Source organism: Phycodurus eques, chromosome 8 (genome assembly GCF_024500275.1).
Source record: "Phycodurus eques isolate BA_2022a chromosome 8, UOR_Pequ_1.1, whole genome shotgun sequence".
NCBI lineage: Eukaryota > Metazoa > Chordata > Actinopteri > Syngnathiformes > Syngnathidae > Phycodurus > Phycodurus eques.
Genome location: NC_084532.1, coordinates 25434220 through 25452818, shown reverse-complemented (window position 1 = coordinate 25452818; position 18599 = coordinate 25434220). Strand labels below are relative to the sequence as shown.

Genomic DNA, 18599 nt, shown 5'->3' with positions numbered 1-18599 from the left:
CGTTCAAAGGACTTCATGACCACAGATGTCAAAGCGACAGGCCTGTAGTCATTTAGACCCGAGATTGCATGTTTCTTGGGGACTGGAATGATGGTGGAGCGTTTGAAACAAGATTGTACTTCACACAGTTCCAGAGATCTATTGAAAATCTGAGTGAAGACTGGCGCGAGCTGGTCTGCGCAGACTTCGAGGCAGGACGGGGACACATGGTCTGGGCCTGCCGCTTTGTTAATCGTTTGTTGTTTGAAGATGTGTCTCACATCCTGTTCATGGATGGTTAACGCAGAAGTCAGAGGTGTGATTGTGGTCTGCAGTAGAAGGTATTCAAGTCGTTGGCTAGTGTGCTATTGTTCTCAGCTTGGGGTGATCGTCGCTTATAATTAAAATCTTGCTTAGCAGTAGTCAATTTTTCTTCTTTCTTTTTTTTTTTCAAACAACAAAGAGTGTTTGTGTTTTTACAGCTGTGTTCAGTCCCCCTTCCGTGCCTGTCCTGGCCTTATTGTTCCCTCCTCTGTCCATTCGTGTGTAATAAGCTCTTTATAGAGATAAGGAGCTTTCTCCCCACTTCAAATCTGAGAATGCAGAGTCTGCAGGAACAAATCCAAAGCTCTACGTGTTCTCCACAACAACTCCAAGCGTCATCCAAGGCAGCCGGGACAACCTACCTGCGCGCCTACGAAGAATCACTCGCCGATATGTTAGCTCCCTGGTGGCTTGTTCTGACCTCAGCTAGTTGCGATACCGCTTTTTGGGGGAGCAAGGGGGGCATTGCAGCAGATGGGGAAGCCGTTATGACACCGCGTGGATTTGGAGTCATAAAGTAAACAATGGACTCCAGCTAAAACCTATCTGCTCATCTTATCGCAGGCAATCATGTCTCTCTTGGCTGCTGTTTACCAAACGGTTTATGGGAGACAAGCACTGAAGGGTTAATCTTGGCCTAAATTGTGCTTTTAGTCAATATTTTGAGTTGGGACACATTCGCACTCATCATTTTATTTTTATGTGTGTACAATATCATAAAAATGACAAAAGGACCCTTTGTTTAACTCCCCCTAAAGTTTAATAATACAAGCATTAAATCACGAAATGCACAAAATCCTACAGTATTTGGTAGGTTCAACACTGAGTCTCACTATGAGGTGCTGTCGTCGAACAGTCAGCATGATTTCTCCCAATAACACAATTTGGTTGGAGTTAGATGAAATTTGGGTTTACACTTGAAAATTTTTGAGACTTAAATCATTTGTTATATGTGAGGATTATAATGGACATTTCATATATTTTGGTTTGACATTTGACAATTGGGGGATTTTAATAATGCTGTAAATCATAACAAAACAAAATGGTCTGACATTTGAACTTGGGTTGATTTTAATCATGCCAGAAATCCTCAATGTAAAACTTGGAGCGTTTTAATAATGCCATAAATTTCATGGATCTCGGTGTGATATTTGAACCTTTGGCTTGGCACGGTGGGCGAGTGATGAGCATTTGCCTCACACGACCATAAGACTGAAATACTGTAATTAAAATTGAAATTCCCCAAGAATCAAGAATTGTGGCAATTGTTTAACCTGCTGAAATTAGCCTGTTTTGAAGGGGCGGTCCTGTTTCATGCAAATGAGCTATTGCTCACTCTGACCCCCTCGACTGCGGGGTACGCCAACATGAAATTGACTTACCATGACGCTATCAGGTGGCTACCTGTTGAGCTCCCAGTCTAGAAAAAAAGTGAGTGCCAATTAAAACAACCAAAAGACAAGCAGTATCAATTGTATTTTCGCTAGCAGAGGCAGCACTTCATCGCAAAACACAAATACCACCCCAATGCTCTTATTTTGTCCCCACAGAGAGAAACGTTCCCCACAATCTGTTCACGCCGCTGCTGATCGGCTCGGTATCGGCAGCCTCCGTCCTCTGCCTGGTCCTCATCATGCTCTTCTACAAGTACCTGCAGGTATTTACTGGAGGTATTCATGAAACAACATAACATTTTTCACGCATTGTAATTGTGTTTTGGGGTTGTTTTGTTCCAGAAACCTCAATACCAGGTGCAGTGGAAGGTTATTGAAGGAATCCACGGTAACAACTACGTGTACATTGACCCCACCCAGCTACCTTACGACCACCAGTGGGAGTTTCCCAGAAACAACCTGCGTTTTGGTGAGCCGCCAGCACGCCTCACACATTGGTGTAGCACGTTTGTCACGTTCGTCTGTGGCGCGTGCCTCGGTGCGTAGCGTGAGCTTGTCATTTGTCACGAGTCTCGGGCCTCGAAGCAAACGGTTTTATGTGAAAGAGCCAACAACTTATGGAGGGTACATGAGGAGAAAATTAGAAAGCTGGACGTATACTGCGAATTAGACCGGTTTAAAGCCTCATTCACTTTGCATGCAGGGTTTTTTTTCAGGTCATATTCGGTGTCGTGAGCTGAGTAGTCTACAGGATAACAAAGAGCGACTGGACTCTCCAGACCCCGATCTGAGATTTCCCAATTGAATATAGTTGCTGTAAAAATGCTCAAAGACTAAGAACTATGTAGTATTCAATTGTGGAGCTATAGCTTTAAACTGTTCACCATTTCAGTTTTCCTAAAATGTTTGGACGATTTGGAGACTATACAAGACCTTCAGCACCTTCGTTCGCATTAGCGCTTATATGGCGCATCGCAACATGCAGTTAGCTAGAAAGCTATACCAACACCCCGAAAATGGGTCTTCCCTCCAGATAGTCCGCTGCCTTGGCCGCTTTTGAGCATTTCGTCGGCCGTGAGTGGACCATTCAATGTTTGAATGGTCCATCAGGAACAGGGATAGAAGGCCCAAATCATTTTCTACACCGCTTAAACTAGCTGACTTGGCGAAAGGCACACTACACCCTGGACTGGTCATTAGTTAGTAACACTAAGGGGTTTAAAAATGAAAAATGAAATGAGCTCAGTATTAAATATAGATATGGATCATCATCCATTGGGACAGTAAACAACATTTATCCATCCATACTGTGTCTGGGTCATGGGAAAGCTGGAGTATATCCAGCTGACGATGGGTAAAAAGACAAGAGTCATCAGTGGAATATCGTCCTACACTGGCTACATAAACGCCACCTGTGTGAAGCACTACATCATCAGTCACTGCAACCCAAATTGAATTAAAACACCAGATAAACACCAAAATAATGGGAACCTGAAGATGGGAATGACATCACCCCCAACTGCCACCATTGATCTACATGTGGACAGAGGTGGAATGCTGGTAGTTGCAAAAGCAGTCCCGGGGCTAAATCATGACGAAAACCCTCCTTCCCTCACTGCAAACATTGTATTGTTGATATATCCTGGGTGTTGTTTTTTAGCCAACCTCCTCCAACAGGATCCTGCATGTCCTGCTGCTTGAGCACACAGCCCGGGGGCTCAACTGGTGTTGTCCCAGTAATGCTGGCAGTGGGCCATTGGTGGGGAAGGGAAGGGAGGGGAAAACAGGATGGGCAGGGAGAATAACAGCTTTCTGGATTTATTTGTGTTTCTGCAGGGAAGACACTGGGCTCCGGCGCGTTCGGAAAAGTGGTGGAAGCGACAGCATACGGACTCTCCAAGGCCGACTCAGTCACCACGGTGGCGGTCAAGATGCTTAAATGTACGTTGAAGGATGCTAAAGCTAAGCTAAGCTAGGCCGTGATGCACAGTTGGAAGAACTCTGCTGCAGGGCTTTGAGTCAGATGTCAGACGCCACATGTATTCCATTAAAATGGAGACCAGATTATCGGGATGATCAAATCAATCAATAAAAATGAAGTTAGGAAAAAACATCAAATGTATCATGAATAGTGTAGTGCTTCAAAAATCATTTACCAGACCGCACATTCGATCAACCTAGGGATGAAATAAAATATTGTTTTTGTCTTTTAATACCATTTAAAAAAAAAAAAAAAAAAATGTCAGGAAAAGGGGCGGCATGGTGTACGACTGGTTAGCACATCTGCCTCACAGTTCTGAGGACCGGGGGTTCAAATCCCGGCCCCGCTTGTGTGGTGTTTGCATGTTCTTCCCGTGACTGTGTGGGTTTTCTCCGGGTACTCCGGTTTCCTCCCACATCCCATAAACATGCGTGGTAGGTTGATTGAAGACTCTAAATTGCCCATAGGTGTGAATGTGAGTGTGAATGGTTGTTTGTTTATATGTGCCCTGCGATTGGCTGGCGACCGGTTCAGGGTGTACCCCGCCTCTCGCCCCAAGATAGCTGGGATAGGCTCCAGCACGCCTGCGAACCTTGTGAGGAGAAGCGGCTCAGAAAATGGTTGGATGGATGGGCAGGAAAAGAGAATATACATTAGAATTAGAAACATACATTACATTACATTAAAAAAAAACATTTACTGGTTAAATGATAAGTAACAAATAGGGCTGTAACAGTTATGTCGAGACGCAGGGTTCGGTTCACGTTTGGTACAGTAAGGGAACAAAATGTACATTAAACTGCTCATCTTGTGTAATACGAATTTTGAATTATATTTTAAAAACATACTTAAAACTTATTTTTAGGAAGGTGCAACATCCATAGTTTACTTTCTTCTTTGGAAGGTGCAATGTCAGTAGTTTGTCTTCTTTTTAGAAAAGTGCAGTATCGGTATAGTTTGTCTTCGTTTTAGTGCAACATCAGTAGTTTTTCTTCTTTTTAGCAAAGTAGAACATCAGTGGTTTGTTTTCTTTTTAGGAAAAAGTAACATCAATATCTTGTCTTCTTTTTATGAAAGCGCAATGTAAATTATTTTTCTTGTTTTTGTGAAAGTGCAACATCAATAAAGTATCTTCTCTCTCAAAATTGAAGTTTTCCTATTCAGGAAAGTGCAACAACAAAAGTGTTTCTTCTTTTTAGGAAAGTGCAACATCAATTGCTTCGGTTCTCTTTAGGAATGTGCTATGTCAGCAATTTGTCTTCTTTTGAGGAATGTGCGACACCAATAGTTCATCTTTTTAGGAAAGCGCAACGTCGATAGTGTGTCTTCTATTTAGGAAAGTGCAATATCAATAGCTGGTCTTATTTATAGGATAGTGCAACATCAGTAATTGATCTATTTAGTAAAGTGCAGCATATTTTTTTAGGAAATGTTATCAAAGACTGAAGGGATCTCAGGGTATTAGTTTGCAGTCCTTTTAGTAGCTAATGTACATTAGTTTAAGTGCAAAGTAGCATTCATCAATAAATGCATTGTTTTATCCAACTTTACCCTGGGGTTTTGTTGTTATTCTTCCCCAGCGACCGCTCATGCCACTGAGAAAGAGGCCCTGATGTCCGAGCTGAAGGTTCTCAGCTACCTGGGAAATCACATGAACATTGTCAACCTGCTGGGAGCCTGCACTGTGGGAGGTAAGGGAGCCTCCGTTCTCACCATGGGGAGAATCACTCTTGCCATCTCTATTAACGATGATATGTTTGTCTGTGCCGGAAGGCCCCACGCTGGTGATTACAGAGTACTGCTGCTTTGGTGACCTGCTCAACTTTTTACGAAGGAAGAGGGAATCTTTCAACGGAAGGAAAACGGAGGAAGTCGGCTACTATCGTAACGTTGTGTCGCAGAGGGGGGCCACGGGGTCAGTTGTTTGAAGTTTACACCAAAAAGTTGTTGTTGTGAAAAGCGTAAGCCACATAGAATCTGAACAGTTGGTCATAAAGCCTATATTTTGCGACAAAAAAACTATATAAGAAATACGAGGAGCATTAAAATGGCCTCTTTTTCACCCAAAATCCTCAAAATGATCGGCAAACTTTGACACTACGCTCTGCCAACAATAATTGCTATAGGGAATGTTTTTTTTATTTAGTTAATCATATCAGTTTACGATTGGGGGTCATGTGGGCGAATCCTTTAGTAGGAGTAGCAGCCCCTGAATGCCCAAAACCAAAATGGCCGACTTCTTCTTCAATGTTGCCCATGGATCTTTGCATGGACTTTTTGGTGCGTCCAGTTTTGTTAGGCTTGTCTCTCCAATTTCATATCGATCCGTGAAACTGGTGTCAGGGGCTCATTTTTTGCAAACTTTCAATGAGGAACTACTGAGTTTTGCAAGAGGCTTGTGTTAAAGAACACTAGAATGCATTCATTTTCACAGGGATCGCTTCCTAGTCAATTGATTCTGAGTCCCCCCAAAAGGTGTCGAAGTCATCAGAAGAATGACAATAAACAAAGACTCCAATAAGGTCTGATTAAAAGTTTCCCAGTAACAGTTTCTCAAAAGCCCTGGTAAACACTCCTTAATTGCTCCTTAAACCCAAATGGCTGACTTCCTGTTCGATTTCAGGCATGGGTCCTTGAAACATTTTCCTTCGTCTTGTTATGGTACACATGCACCTAATTTCATGTTGTCTTATTAAGCAGGTGTCGTGGGCTACTTTCTTTTTCTAATTTAACATTTTCACCAGGTTGCACACGCTTGTCAAAATTGGTGCGGTTTCAGTCATTGTGAGTCTCTCAAAAACTGATTAAGGACCGCGAACGATTCATAGTCAAAACAAAATACGAGCTGTAAAATCGGAATTGAGCGTCAAGTCCTGGAGTGCTGCAAAGTGCTGTTTACTATCCAGAACGTGCGTAGGAGCAGGGTGTTAAGAGGCTCCTTCTCAGACTGCTCCTTTCCCTCCTCGCAGCGACAGCTTGAACGGCTACATGACCATGAAGCCGTCTGCCACTGGCAAGCCGCCTTCGTCCTCCTCATCATCGTCAATCACCATGGAGAAGAGAAGCTCCTTCCACAAAGGCGAGTCGGACATTCATCGAATTCCAATAAGAAAAGCATCCAAATTAAAGTTTAATGCCCCGTCTTGGCTTCTTTCTCAGGCGGATCCTACGGAGAAGGAGCGGCCGCGGAGGAAATGTTCGACGACGACGGGCTGTCGTTGGACACCGAGGACCTCCTCAGCTTCTCTTACCAGGTGGCCAAGGGGATGGAATTCTTAGCTTCCAAGAATGTGAGTTGTCCCATCCATCCATTTTTCACAGTCACATTTACACATATGGACAATTAAGTCTTCAATTAACCTAACGTTCATGTTTTTGGAATGTGAGAGGGAGCCAGAGCACCCGGAGCAAAAACGGTGTTTTCTGGCCACTACAACATGGGAAATGTCATTGGGAATTACCAACATAAAATACTGTACATACCGCCAGAGTGGGACCAAGCCCTCCTATGTCCAAAGTTGGTTTATTTCATATTTTTTTAATAAATCGATAAAATTGGTCAAACCCCACGTGGGTCTGTATTTTTTTTTACAAACTATTGACCCACCTAAAGTGTAGAAAAATGGTTTGTTCTTTTTGACAATGCAATGTTAATGGCTCGAGAAACATGCTATCTTTTGTGTGTGGGTGGGTGTGTATGTGTGTGTGGGGGCGGGGGGGTTCCTGAAATGTGTTGGTTTTGGAGATGTGAGGATTCTGTCCAAAACCAGCGATATATACTTTACAAAGGAAAACCCTAACTTCCCCTTTGCAACATTACTTAGTACTCTTCATAAAAATGTTTTTTGTGTGTGTTAATATTGAAAAACGATGCATCGTTTGGCTCGTTGTATCACTTTCTGGTCAGTAATTTTAATATACCAAGAAAAAAAACATTTCAAATCAAGAAAATTCTGAAATACATATTTGAAACAAATATGTGTGAAAATAAAAATAAAATGATTATTAAAATAAAGAAAATAAGGTTAGTGAAAGATAGAATTCCGATAATTAAAACAACTTTTTGTTTTTAAAAATATGAATGTTTAATATGTATGACTTAAATGAATATATTTATTTAAAAATATTTTAGAGGAGTATTTTTATTTTATATTTTATTTTACTTATTCATATATCTTTTGTTTAAAGTATATATTTATTTTTAAAAATAAGAACTTAAAATATTTTTTTTTTCCATTTTCACTTTTGTTTTCTGAAATTTAAACTTTAATATCAGTCCGTTTGGCCACGGTGGCCGACTGGTTAGAGCGTCAGCCGCACAGTTCTGAGGACCCGGCTTCAATCCTCGGCCCTGCCTGTGTGGAGTTTGCATGTTCTCCCCATGCCTGCGTGGGTTTTCTCCAGGCACTCCGGTTTCCTCCCACATCCCAAAAAACATGCATGATAGGTTAATTGACGACTTTAAATTGAATGTGGGTGTGAATGGTTGTTTGTTTGTATGTGCCCTGCGATTGTCTGGCAACCAGTTCAGGGTGTACCCCGCCTCCTGCCCGATGACAGCTGGGATAGGCTCCAGCACGCCCGCGACCCTAGTGAGGAGAAGCGGCTCAGAAAATGAATGGATGGATGGATCAGTCAGTTTGGCAAGCAACATAACAGGAGGTTTAAGTAAAAATAAGAGGCGCTTGAAGTATACATCTTGGGTTTACTTGAACTATATAGTAAGCAATAGCAGTATATGCAATGGGTACGGAAAGTATTCAGACCCCCTTAAATCTTTCACTCTTTTTTATATTGCAGCCATTTGCTAAAATCATTTAAGTTCATTTTCCCCACATTAATGTACACACAGCATTTCATATTGACAGAAAAAAACAGAATTGTTGAAATTTTTGCAGATTTATTAAATAAGAAAAACTGAAATACCACTCAGCCATAAGTATTCAGTACCCTTTGCTCAGTATTTAGTAGAAGCAGCCGTTTGAGCTAATACAGCCGTGAGTCTTTTTGGGAATGATGCAACAAGTTTTTCACACCTGGATTTGGGAATCGTCTGCCATTCCTCCTCGCAGATGCTCTCCAGTTCTGTCAGGTTGGATGGTGAATGTTGGTGGGCAGCCATTTTCAGGTCTTTCCAGAGATGCTCAATTGGGTTTAAGCCAGGGCTCTGGCTGGGCCATTCAGGAACAGTCACGGAGTTGTTCTGAAGCCACTCCTTCGGTATTTTAGCCGCGTGCCATTGTCTTGTTTGAAGGTGAACCTTTGGCCCAGTCTGAGGTTCTGAGCACTTTGGAGAAGGTTTTCGTCCAGGATATCCCTGCATTCATCTTACCTTCGATTGCAACCAGTCGTCCTGTCAACAATTCCTTTTTTTTCTGTCAATATGGGGTGCTGTGTATACATTAATGAGGAATAAAATGAACTTAAATGATTTTAACAAATGGCTGCAATATAACAAAGAGTGAAAAATTTAAGGGGGTCTGAAATATAGACACTGTAGTACTTATATCTGACACACACAAAAATTGTGACATTGAACTGACCCACTTATCATTTTGTAACAGTAAACGTTCAAGTATTTAATTTAATTTAATTTTGAGTTTATTTTGGACAGAGTTATGATCGGCCACGAAATTCAAAAGATTCCAAAATAAATAAAAATGTCCATACTGCTAGTCGAAAGGCTTAGGCCTGAAGCTAAAAGCTTATAAATGCCCTAACTTAACTTTTAAGTATGCTTATACACTCTATTTCAGATCTGGTACTAGTCTGTTGCACCAAGGCAATGTGTCTGAACACCTTTGCGGGTTATATTGTAGTGTTCTGGTTTTATCTGATTTCTGTGTCCTTACAAAGCACGGCTCGTGTTTCAATCGCGAGTAAACAGAAAGCATGTCGCGGCACGCTGTTAAAAATTTAATTACTGTCAGAGTCAGATGTCGGGCTGGGGGAAAAAAAAAAGAAAGAAAATATATGCAACACTTGGCTGATGTCACGCAGAACATGTCTCATTAGTACATCAAGCCCCCCCCCCCCCCCACCCCCCCCCCCCCCCCCCCCCCCCCCCCCCCCCCCCCCCCCAGTGCATCCACAGAGACCTGGCAGCCAGAAACATCTTGCTCACTCAAGGGCGAGTGGCAAAGATCTGTGATTTTGGCTTGGCCCGCGACATCACCACCGACTCCAACTATGTGGTCAAAGGAAATGTGAGTGTGTGTTTTATCAAGGAATAACATGTTACACTCATAATCTAACCAAGATAAGGTGCACCAGCACGGTATTTAGTGAATCAGAGGTTTTAAAAATGTCTTAGTTTCCCCTGTAAACCAAAATATACCATTACGAAGGCAACAATAATGTTACTTAGTCAAGACCTCCACCAAAGCCAAAACAATCCTAAACATGCTAAACACTTATTTGATAAAAAAAATAAAATAAACAAATGTAGTTCCCACTCCAGTGCTGTAGGTGGCAGTAAGTGAAGGGTCACTGTCACAGTAACATCAAAAATCCTACAATAGTTGAATAAAGGCAACATCTTCTTTGTTGACAACCATTCGTCTTAGATCAAAACAATTAGTGAAACAAGTAGTGGCCCTCAGTCAAACAGACGGCGTACATATACGATCAAATGAATATACGCCATACCTCAAATAGTTGCTCCAACCACCACTAAACAACCAACAAGTAACAATGATCAAGTCTGCTTTCTCGTACCACCACTAACCAACCAACAAACAATGCTGGCTGGCGTCGGCTAAGTCATTCCTAGGTATGACGTACTCTTAAATAAATGAACTCCCTATGTTAAATACAATCTTTTTTCCAACTAATAAATAACGATCAAAGCATAACTCTGCACTGCCTTTTTATTTTGTCTGAATAGTGGCTTCCATTGTCGTAGAAGCCGTGCCCCAATTAATTACCGGCGGTGTTGTGAATGAATAAAATAATGCTGCACCTTAAATAAACGTCTTCGTTCTGCAGTAACTAATAATGAGAAAAACCTAGACCGAATCGTGAGTTCATCGTCTCGTATGTCTGCTTCAATAGATATTTGCCGTAACCCAATTAGATGCCTGCTTTTTTTCTAATACCCTAACTAACTAATTAACTCATGGCCAAAGCATGACCTCAATGATAATTGAAAAACATATACTGTACTTCCTCAAATAGTGGCCTCCGCTCAAATAGACGACATACCACGCCATGCTATCGGTAGTGAGAAAAAAGAGGTCATAAATCAAATCAAAACCTCTGCACTGTATCATTCAGCTATAAGTAAGGTTACCAAAACCAATGTGCTCTGATAAGACGTTTTACCCCCAATTTATTGCCGGGTGCCTCGTGCACTTGAATAACAAGTAACTAACCAACCAACTAACTCTTATCGAACTTAATAAGGTAACCAAAATTCCTCAAATCGTGGCCTCCTCTCTAAAAAACACTGTGTATCAATTAATCGTCTGATGTGTCAGAACAGCCTACCTCGAATTCATTCCCTTCGTTCAAACTAATTAGTAATGATTATTTGAAACAAGACGTGCAAAATACAGTGTTTCTCCCAAAAGTGGCCTCAGGTTTTCGAGAAACTTTACCCCAGTTAATCACAGGTTGGGTCAGCCATTTGAACAAATGAATGCCATACCTTAAATACCTCAAATTACTTCACTAACCACCAATTAGCCAGCCAAAGTGCCCAAGATTCTCCACTTGGATAAATACTGTAAAAGCCCTGACTACCTACATATACCCAATTAATCTCTGGGTGCCACTTGAAAGAATGAACGCCGTATCTCAAATCATGTCTCCTTTCACCTAACTAAACAACCAACAATAATCAAGACTATGTGCCCCGATTCATTACATCGTCTTCTTGAAGAGATTAACACCCTACCTTAAATAGACGCCTACCAATGATCAAAACATAACCTCCACACTGCATCGTACAGCTAAATGACCTCCTTCAATAGTGGCCTTCGCTGTAATAGCCACTTTACACCAAGTGCGTTCTTCGTTTCAATAAATAAACACTGTAACACAAATAGACATATTCTGTTCGATGTTGTAGCATAATCACTGCATCATAACTTCTTTTGCCAGCATGTGGGGGAACGAAATAACCAAATTATACAAACGGTTTGTAGAATTTCATCAAATTTAACCCCCACTGTAATAGAGCCCGTGCCCCAAGTGTGTCATCCACAGAAATAAACCGTGTGCCTCAAATTGCTACTTTCACACTGGCTTCCAGACAGAAATGACAGCGACGTCTTCACGCAGCCAATGCGCCTTACCCCTGCAGACGTGTTGGTGACCTCAGCGCAACAGCAACAGTCGTGTTCATGCAGGCAATTCCTAAATTTGTGGAAAACACAAACAGCATTACCTCAGTCAGCTGCTTAACATATGCATAAATTAAAACAAGCATTTAAAATGAGGTTTTAACGGTTTACATTCTTTGTATCTGATTGTAGCTATTTCTCACATTGTTACTCTTCTTCTGAGAACTTTTTTAATAACACCGCAGTAAATGTATTTTTTCCTCTCACACAATACGATTTTGCTGTGGGATTTGCTATGGCTCTTAACCTTTTCCATCCACTGTCAACTCAGGCTCGGCTGCCGGTCAAATGGATGTCTCCGGAAAGCATCTTCGAGTGCGTGTACACGTTCGAGAGTGACGTGTGGTCGTACGGCATCCTGCTGTGGGAGATTTTCTCGCTCGGTATACGCATCCATCCTTTATTTGTGTGTGCTTTTGTCTTTTTCTGTGTCTTTTCTGACCCCAGAAATCCTTCATTCAGGAAACAGTCCTTATCCCGGAATGCCCGTAGACGCCAAGTTCTACAAGCTGATTAAAGAAGGATACAGGCTGGACTCTCCTGAGTTTGCACCTTGTGAAATGTAAGACTGGAAGGAAGTGTTTTAAATTTTTTTTTAAAGGTGTTAATGATGGTGACTACATAAAAAAAAGGTGTGATTTTTATGGCGGCCCACTCTCATCCTGTTCCACTGGCTTAGACACCTTAACTATTACAACTTGTTCTTCTCTAGAAAACGAACTGGAGCCCCTCAGGTTTATTTAACGATTCGATCTCCACTCTGCATTAAGTATAAAACACATAATGGGTACATTGAAAAGTAGTACCATTTATTGGTCTGCACTTCCTGACTGTAAATGTGAATCCTGTATTTCCGCACATAGTGGCCGACACTCGAATTGACGCAGGTAAGTAAGTTGCCGGTTGCGCCATCCACTTGAATACATAAATGCCTTACCTCAAATACAGAGATGGCTAATTTTTCTTAATTAACTAATCTACTGCGCAACAATGGTGAAAGCACAACTACCACACTCCATCCCACTTTATTTATATATTTATATCATGTGGTTAGTAGACGCCATACCACAATTTATGCCTTACCCGAACGAATGGCATACCTCAAATTCACGTCTTGTTTCCTCACTAACCAACCAATTAACAACATTCAAGACAAGCTACTCCAATTCGTCACTCGGCGTGTCATCTAGAATTAATAAATGCCCTACTTCAAATAAATGTGTAACCTTTTCTCCTAACAAATCAACCAACCGTCTAAAAAAACAAACCCTGCAAAACTTAATTATCCATCATATGATCAATAGATGCCATACCCCAATATATCACTGGATGTCTCATCCTTTAGAATGAATGAACGCCGTTCCTCAAGTGGATGTCTCCGTTTTCCCCAACCAACCAAATAACTGACAATGATATACTATACTATACTGTATCATTCTGCAGTACATCATACCTTATTTAGCTATCATGTGGCAAATGGATGCCGTACCCCAATTAATCGTTGGCTGCCTCATCCGAAGAAAACAGCGTACCTCAAATATTTCTTCCTAACCAACCAACGATGATCAAGACTAAGTGCCAGGCACATCGTCGCTTGATTAAACACCCTACCTTAAATAGACACTTTCTGTCTTTATTTTTGTATTTTTTTTATCACTGCTTTGGACGGCTGAATAAGTTAATCAAAACAGAACAATATTTTCTACAATAGTGGCCTCAACGCTAAATAGATGCCTTACCCCAGTTAATTGCTTGAATTAGCGCAGTTTCCATTAATTGCCCTCTTGAAATAAAAAAATTAAAAATTCCCACTTCAGAAAAAAACAAGTGGTAGCTGTAATTACCTCAATCTGTAGACGGTGACACACAGAAATTAAATTGTGAACGGGTTATCCCATTTGAACTCAGTTGCTAACCAAAACAGCAGCACCCACCAAAGCGTGATTTCTAAGTATGGAATCTTCACTGTACGTAGTGAATGTGCAGTATTAAAGATGATCTTACGACAGGTTCATTCACACAGTTTCATGTATGGTAGTGACATTGTTTTTGAATTACTGTATGATACAGTAATGCATAATAGTGCACGTCCGACCACTCAACAGGTATCAGATCATGCGGTCCTGCTGGGACGCCAACCCCATCCAGAGGCCCTCCTTCAGAAAGGTGGTGGAGCGAATTGAACAGCAGCTGTCAGATGCAACTAAGCATGTAAGTGTGAACGAGCAGTAAAACAGGCCAAAATCCAGATGTCAGACGGTAAGGCAAGGCAACAGACTAGTTGCGTTCTAGGTGTGCTTTAACCAATTGCAAGAGTGGAGGAGTAAGTCTTAAATCGAGATTTAAACATTTATACAGAAGGTAGTTGCTTTAATTTCCACGGGTAGGACATGCCAGAGTACTTGAGATTGATACAGGGGTGTCAAACTCATTGTAGTTCAGGGGCCATATACAGGGAAGCCTAATTTGATGGGGCAGGACCACTAAAATCTTACCATACCTGATATAATAATAAATAACATATGCTTTTCCCCTCGCTTGAATGCAAAAGAAATCAAATACATGAGGAAAATCTTTATCTTTAATGAAACTTTTAAAATCGTTTCACAAAACAACCTCAGATTTCTTTTTTTTTTTTTTGCTTCAGTTTTTCAGTGTGTATAATAACTGATCACATCACGGTGATTGTATTTTAAGGCACAAAACCTTGAAGTCACAGGTATTTGGAACTGAAAAACATAGTATTGCACTTTAAAATTATGAAGACCTAGGAATTATAAGGATTCCATTTTTTTACAAGAGCATAATAATTCTCAAAATTGTCCTTGGTTCCCACCACCACAATGTCTTTTATATATTTTTTTATTTCAAATTTATCCTATGGACCGGATTGTACACCCTAACGGGCCGGTTTTGGTCCACGGACCGTATGTTTGACACCCGTGCTCTAGACTCCTCTGACTTCTGTCGGAGTCACCAAATGACCAGCATAGAACATAGAAAGGTACCAATAAGTGAAAGATAGGAAGGTGCCACCGTACATCCATGCTAATTTCTTTGTTTACCAGCATGCAGTGTATGCTGATTGGTGCTTTGGTTTTTCAGATCTATCTGAACTTCAGCTCCAGGCTCATGGTGCCACCCAGATCCACCACCACCACAGAGGTGGTGGTGGTGGATGACGAGGACGACGATGACGAGGAGCCCAGAATTCCAAAAACGGCATTCCAGCTCAGCTCAAACGGCAGTGCCGCTCCGACGCAGCCCTTACTGCCCCAGCACGAGGTCTTCCTGGAAGGCACGGGCCTCGGAGTCCAGCGGGTGTGAGCCCCCCACTGCCTCTTAAAAGAAGTGCCTCTCATCTTCTGCTACTACAACAAAAACAAAACACTGCCATTGACTCACTGACCATTAAAAAGACTGCCCCATCCTCTGCGAAGACTGCCCCTGTGGTGCAAAGACTGCCCCTATGGTGCAAAAACAAAGAAACAAACACTGGACATCCCCTTACTACTCGTGGACCCACCACTGCCACCACCCTTTGGGCCACTCCAGACAGAACATAACGGAAGAAGAACATTTTGTTAATATTAATATGACTTCGACTTTCAAGGGAGGACAGTTGAAAAAAATCAACCACTCAATATTACACGCTTACATCTATCATAATGATGGTTTTATCAGCTCTCTTTGAAGTTTTTTTTTCCTTTTTACCAGTTTTATTTTTCTTACACTTTTTATGCCATGTTTTTTCTGTAAAGGAAAAAGAAAAATGCACTCGAGGCACTTCACATCATTCCATACATCCCGTAGTGCAGCTTTCATTTTTATTTTATTTTATTTTTGTCAGTATTACATGTTTCAAATGAAGGGGATGTTTATTCAGTGTCCAATTTTTCAAATGGAGCTACTGGGATGCAGCTATTATTAAGACAGCCTGATCTGCTTTGAGGAGATTTCCAATTGTTTCATTGCCACAAAGCCACGGGCCGTGAAAAAAAGGCTGTACAACATGGTACAATAGCTTTTTTTGTGCGTGTAGATAATTGTTTTTTGTTTTTTTGTTTTTTTTGCGAGACGCTGGGGACAAAGGCAAAGCCATAGCAGGCTAGCTTTAGCAGGTGAACATCAAACGTTAAAAAAAAAAAAAAAAAAAAAAAAAAAGAAAGTTTGTGTTTCTTCCCACCTCTTTGTTTACATGCTGGTACTGCCATTTGAGAGATTTGTGTGTGTGTGTGTGTTTTTGTTTTTTGTTTTTTTTTGTGATCACCCGGGAAAGCTAACTTTCGGGGGGCTTGCCATTCAATGGTCTGGAAATTAGACATTCAAGTTTATCGTCATTGTTCCCCGGCCACACGTTGCTATCCCCCATTCTCCTGTTTGAGTCCGGATGTTCCCTCTACAATGATGCGCTTCCTATGTTCCTTCCCGCAGGGAAAATGTCCTGTTAGTGTGTATGAACATGTTTGTGAGTGTGTGTGCCTATTCTTCGTCATTTTGTCCATGCGTTTGCATGGCAATGACGTTTTGCTTCGCTTATACAAACGATTGAGCTTTGCTGCAAATAGCGGAAAACAAGTAATTATACCCCTACAAACATTTATAATTGCCTGTATTAATTGTTTAAGCTGTGAATATTCCACAAACTATGATCCCAAAACACTTCGATATAATTTCAAATCAGTTTCAATTTTGCTCCTTCCCAACACACAAGGATCAGATGAGATGTATCACTTGAACTGACTTCTTTGATACCAGTTACTACTTTCCTATTAGCCTGAGCTTTGACACCATCTTGTGGCATTCGAGAAAGAGCCCGAGAAAATACGCAAAGATTCAGTGAATAAATAAAATGTGCAAAAAGGTGAATTTGTGAATAAATGTCCTGCAAGCAGCGATGAACAGACCCCATTTTTCATGGCAAATCCTCGAAACTTTGACACCTTAGTCCGCCCACATTAGATGGCGCAGGTAAAGAATATTGGCAGTCTAACTTTGCCCTTTTGTCTAAGTTGGTATACAAAATAGCAATTCATTTGATGGAAGAAGAATAAACACTTATTCCTAACAAATAGGTAACTATGGATGGCATTGGACCAAATTGGGAAAATTAACAATCAATTAATTATAGTTTTATATTTTTTAAAATAATTAATGACAGAAAATACCCTATAAGTATCTTAATTTAACAATTGTTTTAAAAACAATTCTTCAGAATGTAAACTAGAACTAGCGACTGACTAAACAGCACCTCTGCTGTTTGCAGCCAAGTAGTGCAACAATGAATACCATACCTTTTAACAATTAAATAATCAGACAAACAATTAATACACCCATCACTTATAAAAAAAAATGTAAAAAGCGCTGAAAAATGGTCAAAACTACAGCGCATCGTGTTTCTTTGCAAAGTGACATCGCCAACTACAGGCCCGGTATGCCTATTACAACAATTCCACTCTCGTTGTCATGTAAACGTTCCCTAAAATGTAATCTCTCTGCTTCACTTTGTGTAAATCCTACATTTCATTGTGCATATTTTTTTTTTTTTTAATCATTTTAGCAGGCGACCATCTAAATGAAGACGCGGTACACATAATATACAGAAAATGTGCTGTTTTTCTGCGCGTATACTGTATACTTTGTCGCCTCGGTAACGGAAACTCATCAAACTCCTCTTTACAACACATTTCTCATTTGACGATGTAAAAGAAAGAATTTGGACTTTTCCCCATCTATCGTTGGTATTTATTAAACCTGAGGCTTTAGTTAGTGTTGCTGTGTGTAATGGATGTGTTACATGTGTCAGTGTAAATAAAAAAAAAAGATCTCTATTGAAATAACAATGCGTGGAACTCCTTCCCGTCCTTCTGCACAGGAATCGCAACCATTAATCCAGTGTGTGTGTGTGTGTGGGTGTGTGTGTAGCTGGATGCATTTGGTTAGTCACACATGAGTGTGTGCCAATAGGTGCTTGTCCCCTACAGCGCATGTCACAAGTAATTCACATCATCTCTTTGTTGTGAAATGGAGCTTAACGGGCTCTTGCTATCGCCAAATGCAAAGACCAGTCGCGCCAACCTTCACCTCTCATTAAAAAGGCCAGTCTAAAACATACTCAGGTCCCACAAATAAACAGACAGAGTCCATTATTTAATTCAGTCTTGCCATTATATTCACCATGAGGTTCTAGTTCCAAACTGGTGACTTTTAAAGCGGGCATATGATGGAAAGTTGGCTTTTTAATCGCTCGCATGCAAAAAGTTTCATCTCTGGAGTGCCTCCCCTCTCTTCAAGTGTGAAATTACACAACCAATTAAATCTTTTGTGAGTTTAGGAAAAACCTTTACTGTGTAATAGAGCTTAGCGGGCTCTAGCTATTGCCAAATGCCAAAACCAGTAGCGCACTAACTTGTCTCAGGTTAATTCATCTTTCAATCAGAAGCCACTCCGATCATGTGAATAGATAAATGAATCCAGTCTGGCCTGTACATTCACTACGAGGTTTTAGTTCCAAATTACTGACTTGTGCATGTGACAGAAATTTCACAATCAACAAACACAAGTTAGTAAGTTAGT

The 18599-nt window shown here is 40.9% G+C and overlaps 1 protein-coding gene across 4 annotated transcripts in view; it reads left to right on the top strand.

Annotated features, from left to right (window-relative positions):
* Window positions 1–17830, top strand: part of kita (KIT proto-oncogene, receptor tyrosine kinase a) — a 37903-nt gene extending 20073 nt beyond the window's left edge. For 2 of the 4 annotated variants that reach the window (XM_061683117.1, XM_061683116.1), the window contains exons 10-21: window positions 1854–1960; window positions 2040–2166; window positions 3534–3638; window positions 5259–5369; window positions 5452–5593; window positions 6648–6757; window positions 6838–6968; window positions 9762–9884; window positions 12295–12406; window positions 12486–12585; window positions 14129–14234; window positions 15129–17830. In XM_061683117.1, the coding sequence (XP_061539101.1) occupies window positions 1854–1960; window positions 2040–2166; window positions 3534–3638; window positions 5259–5369; window positions 5452–5593; window positions 6648–6757; window positions 6838–6968; window positions 9762–9884; window positions 12295–12406; window positions 12486–12585; window positions 14129–14234; window positions 15129–15350 (1496 nt within the window). In that variant the 3' untranslated portion in view covers window positions 15351–17830. Of the gene's footprint in view, window positions 1–1853; window positions 1961–2039; window positions 2167–3533; window positions 3639–5258; window positions 5370–5451; window positions 5594–6647; window positions 6758–6837; window positions 6969–8204; window positions 9702–9761; window positions 9885–12294; window positions 12407–12485; window positions 12586–14128; window positions 14235–15128 lie in introns of those variants that run through there. The other 2 variants (XM_061683118.1, XM_061683119.1) reach the window with 2 other exon arrangements.
* The last annotated feature ends 769 nt before the right edge of the window (window positions 17831–18599 follow it).